This window comes from Nomascus leucogenys, chromosome 18 (genome assembly GCF_006542625.1).
Source record: "Nomascus leucogenys isolate Asia chromosome 18, Asia_NLE_v1, whole genome shotgun sequence".
NCBI lineage: Eukaryota > Metazoa > Chordata > Mammalia > Primates > Hylobatidae > Nomascus > Nomascus leucogenys.
The window spans coordinates 79427862-79436409 of record NC_044398.1 but is presented as its reverse complement, the minus strand read 5'-3'; the positions used below and the strand labels follow the sequence as shown (position 1 = coordinate 79436409).

The following is an 8548-nucleotide window of genomic DNA, read 5'->3' as shown; positions in this document are numbered from 1 at the left end:
CACAGTGGCTCACACCTGTAATCCCAGCACTTTGGGAGGTCAAGGCGGGTGGATCACAAGGTCAGGAGTTCGAGACCAGCCTGGCCAATATGGTGAAATCCTGTCTCTACTAAAAATACAAAAAAAAAATTAGCCGGGCGTGGTGGCACATGCCTGTAATCCCAGCTACTTGGGAGGCTGAGGCAGGAGAACTGCTTGAATCCAGGAGGCAGAGGTTGCAGTGAGCCAAGATCGCGGCACTGCACTCCAGCCTGGGTGACAGAGCAAGACTCCATCTCAAAAAAAAAAAAAAAAAAAAAAAAAAAAAGTGAATTAAGAGGGAACCTCTCTGTCCAGGTGCAGTGGCTCATGCCTGTAATCCCAGCACTTTGGGAAGCCGAGGTGGGGAGATCACTTGAGGTCAGGAATTAGAGGCCAGCCTGGCCAACATGGTGAAATCCTATCTCTACTAAAAATATTTAAAAAATTAGGCAGGTGTAGTGGTGCGTGCCCACAATCCCAGCTGCTCAGGAGGCTAAAGCAAGTGAATCACTTGAACCTGGGAGGCAGAGTTTGCAGTGAGCTGAGATTGCGCCACTGCACTCTAACCTGAGTGACAGAGTGAGACTTTGTCCCCTGCCTCAGAAAAAAGGTTGGGGGGAATCTCAATTTTATCTGCAATGTTTTTTTTTTAGTACATTCCGTATATTAATATTTGTTAAGTTTGGGTAGTATTTACTACACCACTACATTTTTTTTTTTTTTTTTTTTTTTTTGAGACAGTCTCGCCGTGTCACACAGGCTGGAGTGCAGTGGCGCCATCTTGGCTCACTGCAAGCTCTGCCTCCTGGGTTCTCGCCATTCTCCTGCCTCAGCCTCCTGAGTGGCTGGGACTACAGGCGCCCGCCACCACGCCCAGCTAATTTTTTTTGTATTTTTAGTAGAGACGGGGTTTCACTGTGTTAGCCAGGATGGTCTCGATCTCCTGACCTGTGATCCACCTGCCTCGGCCTCCCAAAGTGCTAGGATTACAGGCGTGAGCCACCACGCCTGGCCAACATTTTTATTTTTAAACTCTACCCATGCTACTACAGATCTGTGATACTATATGGGTCAGATCTTCCGAATAACTGGTAATAATTTTTATTAAGTTTTCCCTAATGCATTTTCAATTCTACATTTCAAGAGAATTGAACTTTTCTCACTTTTGCACTCTAATCAGAAAAACCAGAATTTTTATTTTAAAATACATTTAATAAAAATAACCCATAGTTTTACATATTTTACATGTGTAGAATATTTACAAACTCACTTCTACAGCATTTACTTAATGTTTACTATTTTTCCATTATTTGCCTTTTTGGCTATTTCCCTCAGTAGTAAAATGTTGTCCAGTGTTCTCTTTAAAAAATTAGTTTCTTGGGCAATCCTCCTAGGAACCAAAAAGAAAAAGAAAAAAAAAAAGAAAAAAAAAAAAGTTGTTCACATTTAACAAAGTTCACATTCTCATAGCAATTTTAACCAGTCACTGCATTCCAACTACATTATTTCACTGACACATTTTTCCAGCAGCACTTGTTAAACATTTAGCATGCAGTTTACAGAAGGAATTTATGAAGGGAACAAGGTACACATAGATAGTTCCCATAATTCTGAGGTATACACAAAAGTTGCTGAAGTATTCACAATGAAAGTAAACATACCTAAAACAGCACAGTCTCTCTACTTCATACAATTAAATTTATAAAAATTAAATAGCTAGCAAGCTACATTTCTTTGCTGTTGTTCAGTCGCTAGCCATACATGAGCTATTTGGAGTTTTCTAAATTCATTTGATTTCTTATAAAAGTGGGAATCTTACCTTGTTCTAAGGCCTCTGGTCTTTTCCTTTTTGTTGCCAAAGCTGGATTTGATTGCTCCTTTAAAGTTTCCACTGGACAGTTTGGTCTTGGCAGCTGACATCCAGGTGTTGGCCCTGGCCGATTACTGAAATACTTCATTTTTAGTGCCTTTTAAAAGAAAAGACACCAAAAGTAAGGTAGGTGAGTATCTGAAATGTGTTAAGGAAAATCTTACCTTCAAGATTATAGGGAGCATTAAAAATACTATGTGAATGCCCTCATTCCCAACAAAACAAAATTAATGTCAAGTATTTACAAATGGAAATTACTACAAATAAACATCTAGGATCCTAAGATTGGCTGATAATTCCATTAAAAGACTGGCCGGGCACAGTGGCTCATGCCTGTAATCCCAGCACCTTGGGAGGCTGATGTGGGTGGATCACATGAGGTCAGAAGTTCAAGATCGGCTTAGCCAATGTGGCGAAACCCCATCTCTACTAAAAATACAAAAATAAGCCGGGCGTGGTGGTGCACGTCTGTAGTCCCCATTACTCGGGAGGCTGAGGTAGGAGAATTGCTTGAACCCAGAGGTGGAGGTTGCAGTAGGCCGAGATCGCACCATTGCACTCCAGCCTGGGCGACAGAGCAAGGCTCCATATCAAAAAAAAAAAAAAAAAAAGAAAAGAAAAAGAGACTCCGTTCTAATTTTTCCATAATTAAATAGCCTATACAGGCTGAATATCTCTTATCTAAAATGCTTGGGACCAGAAGTGCTTCAGATTTTGGACTGTGGAATATTTGCATATACATGACGTACCTTGGGGATGGAAGCCAAGATTAAAAATGAAATTTATGTTTCATATACGGCTTATACATATAAACTGAAGGTAATTTTACACTTTTTTTTTGTGGAGAATGGGGTCTTGCTATATTGCCCAGGAAGGTCTTGAACTCCTGGGCTCAAGCTATCCTCCAGTCTCTGCCTCCCTAAGAGCTGGGATTATAGGCGTGAGCCACCGCGCCTGGCTGAAGGTAATTTTATAAAATATTTTTAATTTGACGAAATTTTTAATTTTGTACGTAAAACAAAGTTTGTGTTAATGTCCTTATGTGTAGAATTTTCCACATGTGGCATCACGTCAGCATTCAAAAAGCTTTGGATTTTGGGGCATTTCAGATATTTGGATTAAGGATGCTCAACCTATACTAATTATGAGCTATCCTTAGTGAAATATTGTACATTTCCATTCTCTACATATTGAGCTCTACAGTTCAAAATGCAAAGAGAGAAATTTAAAAAGAACTTACAAGTTGCCCACACTATCCATATATATTCAAATTCCAAGTCATGTAAAATATAAATTCTTAAAAAATAAGGCTTTTTAAAAAATATAGTATGGCCAGGCGTGGTGGCTCATGCCTGTAATCCCAGCACTTTGGGAGGCCGAGGCAGGCGGATCACAAGGTCAGGAGATTGAGACCATCCTGGCTAACATGGTGAAACCCCGCCCGTCTCTACTAAAAATACAAAAAATTAGCTAGGCGTGGTGGCAGGCGCCTGTGGTCCCAGCTCCTCGGGAGGCTGAGGCAGGAGAATGGCGTGAATCTGGGAGGTGGAGGTTGCAGTGAGCTGAGATTACGCCACTGCACTCCAGCCTGGGAGACAAAGCGAGACTCCCTCAAAAAAAAAAAAAAAAAAAAAAAAAAAAAAATACAGTAGGTTGGAACCAATGGATTCTAATTCAACAATCCATTGCAAATGGAAGAAATTTTACTTGGAAGGGCTTCTCCAAGATTATTTCTATTAATTACCAGGCCGATGTTCTATAATACATTTTCTCTTTCTTCCCCCCACTATAGTGCTATAGTATGACATTTTCTTGACTTGGGTCCACAATTCTGATAAAAATAATTATATCCTAAATGACAAGTTTGTCAGGTCATGCTTATCTATTTTTTTTTTGGATACAGAGTCTCACCCTGCTGCCCAGGCTGGAGTGTGCAGTGGCACAATCTTGGCTCACTGCAACCTCCACCTCCTGGGTTCACATGCTTGTCTATTTACATCAGCAGCATAGTGCTGTCCAGTGGCTACAATGATTTAAAATACTTCTGGCAGGGCAGGGTGGCTCATGCCTATAATCCCAGCACTTTGGGAGGCTGAGGCAGATGGATCACCTGAGGTCAGGAGTTCGAGATCAGCCTCGACAACATGGTGAAACCCTGTCTCTAGTAAAAATCCAAAAATTAGCCAGGCATGGTGGTGTGCACCTGTAATCCCAGCTACTAGGGAGGCTGAGACAGGAGAATCACTTGAACCTGGGAGGTAGAGGTTGCAGTGTCACTGCACTCCAGCCTGGGCAACAGAGCAAGACTTCGTCTCAAAACCGCGGTGGCTCACGCTTGTAATCCCAGCACTTTGGGAGGCCGAGGCGGGCGGATCACGAGGTCAGGAGATCGAGACCACGGTGAAACCCCGTCTCTACTAAAAATACAAAACATTAGCCGGGCATGGTGGTGGGCGCCTGTAGTCCCAGCTACTCGGAGAGGCTGAGGCAGGAGAATGGCGTGAACCCGGGAGGCGGAGCTTGCAGTGAGCCGAGATCGCGCCACTGCACTCCAGCCTGGGTGACAGAGCGAGACTCTGTCTCAAAAAAAAAAAAAAATAAATAAATAAATAAATAAATAAATACTTCCTTTAGAATAATCCTTTAAGAAAGATGAAGCCCATATAAACTTTGCAAGCATTCCTCACCACTCCCAATATTATTTGCAGTAACTTAGAGATTCCTTACTTCAACAGTTGCATTTTCATTTTTTATTTATTTATTTTTTGTAGAGATGATGTCATGTTGCCCAGGCTGGGCTCCAACTCCTGGGCTCAAGCTATCCTTGCTCCTTCACTTCCCAAAGTGCTGGGATTACAGGTGTGAGCCGCTGCACCAGCCTACAGCTGCATTTTGAAGGCATTACTTCTAAATCACAGCAGTTCTATATGCAAATTAGGCTAATTCTGGGCTAAGGATCTAAGAAAATACCTCATTCCAACTTTAATAAAGACATCCATGAAACCAAACTCACTTTAAAAACTTCATTCTATTAAAATACAACCCAAATACAACAACTAGTATTTTTCTGTTAAGTTTCAAACTATACTACCAATGAAAACAACTTTCTAGATAATTAAATGTGGTCTCAAGTTTATTATGATGGAAATAATACACATAAAAGTATGAGTGAAAAGGCAACAAATTACTTGTTTGAAATTAAAAGAGTATGTGTACACATGGACATAAAAATAATAAAAATTTTTAAAAAAGAGAAGAATAATTCTAATGGTAAATACCCAGCATATACCTACCTACCTACCCATCTATATCTACCTATCTATCTATCCATCTATCCATCCATCCATCTCTATATTCACATAGCACATATTGCTAAAAAGAGAAGGCTTATACAAGCAAATGCATTAAACAATGATTTTGTAGCCTGGAACAAACCTAAAGAGAAAAAAATCTATTTTGTATGCTTAATATTACTGTACATTAATATGTTTCCATAAAGACCTGTGATCCCACTTTCATTAGTCTCTCCCTTCATGAGGTAAAATCACTGCACTGTGCTGTACACTGCTTTGCCCTAAGTTATTCTAGGTTTTCCAAATTTTTCATGAGTTTGATTGTTATTTCCTTTAAACAGCAGTTAGTTTCAGTTTTTGTTTTATTTCAAATATTTTTCAAGCTTTTGTAAGCATACAATTATATCTGACTATACCATTTCCTCCCCATGTTCTGAATGTGAAGATGACCAGCATGCATACCTGGATTGCATTATATAGGGAAGGAAAAATAAGCCGAACAAACTACTTTCAGCATTAGGCTTGCTACAAGATTTAAATGAATTCGAAAGAGCTCAACTGAAATATACGAGTTTCTTAACAAATAAAAAGCCTTGGTTTTCTTTTTCTCTCTAAGTAAAGTATTTACAAGCCAATTAAATGTCCCTAAGCAAGTGTAATAAGTGTAAACTCTCCTGTGTCTCTGGGTGCATATAATTTAATCTCAGTCTTAATAGTGTTTGTAGTTTGGGGAAAAGATACAAAGTTTGTTATTTCTTAAAACAAAAACACATCTTTCCAGTATTTAAAAAATGTTAATTTTATGAAATTCTATTTTTATCAATGCTACAGTTAAGATTATTTTTATATTTCCTAGTATAAAAAAGATACACTAAAATACCTGTGTGGCCGTAATTCGAGCACATGGATTAAATAAGAATAAGCCTTGTATGAGATCTAGTAAGTCGTCTCCTGCTGCACTGAAGATGTGATGCAACGGGATTCCAGGGAAACTCTTAAATGTCACATAATCTGGAAGACTACACATGTCCTGTAAAAATAATTGTATAATTCAAACTTAAGGATTAAAGGCATATAGATTGCAAATGAAATAAATCATTTTCAGGTGATATGGTGGTTTATATAGAAAATTCCAAGAAATCTATTAAAAAGTCCTAGAACTAGTAGTAAGGCAAGGCTGAAAATGATACAAATTGAAAATTTAAAAATCAATTGTAATTCTGTACACTAGCAATGAATATGTGGACATCAAAATTAAAAACACAGTACTATTTCTAATCAGCCCAAAAAGAAAAATGAAACAGGTGAAAAATGTAACAAAACATGTATAGGGTAATATACTATAAGCTATACAATGCTGATGAAAATTATCAAAAGATCTCAATAAATGGTGAAACATACCACGTTCACATATTGGAATATTCAACAGAGGAAAGATATTAATTATCCTCAAATTGATTTGCAAGTTTAATGTAATTTTTATCAAAATCCTAGCAAAATTATCTTAGATATAGGACCAATTATTCTACAATTTATATGGAAAGGCAAAGGACTACAGTAGCTAAAATGATTTTGAAAAAGAACAATAAAGTGGGAAGACTCATTTTACCTGATTTCAAGATTTAATATATAGCTACTTTGATTAAGACTGTGTTGTATTGGCAGAGAGATAGATACATAAATCAATGGAACTCAATAAAGGACTTAGAAATCCACACAAATCTGCCAAAAGGATTTTTGAAAAAAGTGAAAAACTAAATGAAGAGACAGTCATTTCAACAAATACTGCTAGAGCACTTTGACATACATGTGCAAAAATCTGAACTTGGCTGGGTGTGGTGGCTCACGCTTGTAATCCCAGCACTTTGGGAGATTGAGGCAGGAGGGTCACTTGAGCTCAGGAGTTCGAGACCAGCCTGGACAAGAAAATGAGACCCCACTCCAACCTGGGGAACAGAGTGAGACCATCTCAAAGAAAAAAACAAAAACAAAAACTGAACCTTGCCCTAAGTCTCACACATCATATAAAGGTAAACTCTAAACAGATCTTGGACTTAAGTGTAAAACCACAAAACTTGTAGAAAAAAATACAAAAAAAAATTGTCACAGCCAAGGGCATGGTGACTCATGCCTGTAATCCCAGCACTTTGGGAGGCCAAGGCGGGCAAATCGTTTGAACTCACGAGTTTCAGACCAGCCTGGGAAACATGCAGAAACCCTGTCTCTACAAAAAACACAAAAACTAGCTGGGCGTGGTGGTGCACGCCTACAGCCCCAGCTACTCAAGAGGCTGAGGTGGGAGGATGGCTTGAGCCCGGGAAGTGGAAGTTGCAGTGAGCTGAGATCACACCACTGCACTCCAGCCTGGGCAACAGAGCCTGATCTTGTCTCGAGGAAAAAAAAAAAAAAAAAAATTGTCAAAAAATCTTTGGGCTGGGCAAAAGAGCTCTTTGACTTGACATCAAAAGGATGATCAATTAAAGAAAAAGTGACAAGCCTGATTACAATTTTGCAGAGGATGAAAAGGCAGCACAAGGGAAAACATCTGCAAACTACATATACTTTTTGGACTACTATCTAGAATATATGAAGAGCTCTCAATACTCAACAGTCAAAAATCAAAGAATCCAATCAGAAAATGGGAAAGAGACATTTAACTAAAGATGGCAAATAAGCACAAGAAAAGATATTCAACACCATTAACCATTAGGGCAGTGAAAAATTAAAATCAAAATGAGCTATCATGACACACTCATTAGAATGCCTAAAATTAAAAAGTGACAACACCAAATGCTGGAGAGGATTCCAAGAAACTGGAGAATTCATTTACTGCTGATGAGGATGTAAAACAGTATAGCTGCTCTGGAGTTTTGCAGGTTATTTAAAAATTAATATGTAACTACCATATGACTCAAGAACTGAACTCCTGGGCATTTATCCCAGAGGAATAAAAATATATTCTTATATAAAAAACTGTACATAAATGTTTAGAGCAGTTCTATTGGTAATAGCCCCACATTGGAAACACCACAAATACAGATGTCCTTCAATGGGTGAATGGTTGAAGAAACTGAAATAAATCCACACAATACTCAGCAGTTAACAAAAGAGAGAATGAATTATTAACATGCAATGACCTGGATGAACTTCCATTTATGATGGATATGAAAAAGTTAATCCCACAAAGTTACATATTGTGTGATTCCATTTATCCATTTACATAACATTCTTGAAATGACAAAATTACAGAGCTGGAGAACAAATTAGTGATTGCCAAGAGTTAAGGAGTGGGTAGAAGGCAAGTAAGCATAGCTATAAAAGAATACCATGAGAGATTCTTGTGGTGATATTCTGTATCTTGACT

General features: G+C 38.5%; 1 protein-coding gene across 4 annotated transcripts in view; it reads right to left on the bottom strand.

The window, feature by feature from the left end:
- Positions 1-1092: 1092 nt before the first annotated feature.
- The window catches only part of CDK7 (cyclin dependent kinase 7), a 45661-nt gene continuing 38205 nt past the window's right edge, over positions 1093-8548 (bottom strand). For 2 of the 4 annotated variants that reach the window (XM_030798558.1, XM_030798560.1), the window contains 3 exons: positions 6065-6214; positions 1841-1988; positions 1107-1411 (listed from right to left, as the gene is read on the bottom strand). In XM_030798558.1, the coding sequence (XP_030654418.1) occupies positions 1383-1411; positions 1841-1988; positions 6065-6214 (327 nt within the window). In that variant the 3' untranslated portion in view covers positions 1107-1382. Of the gene's footprint in view, positions 1412-1840; positions 1989-6064; positions 6215-8548 lie in introns of all 4 variants that reach the window. The other 2 variants (XM_030798559.1, XM_030798557.1) reach the window with 2 other exon arrangements.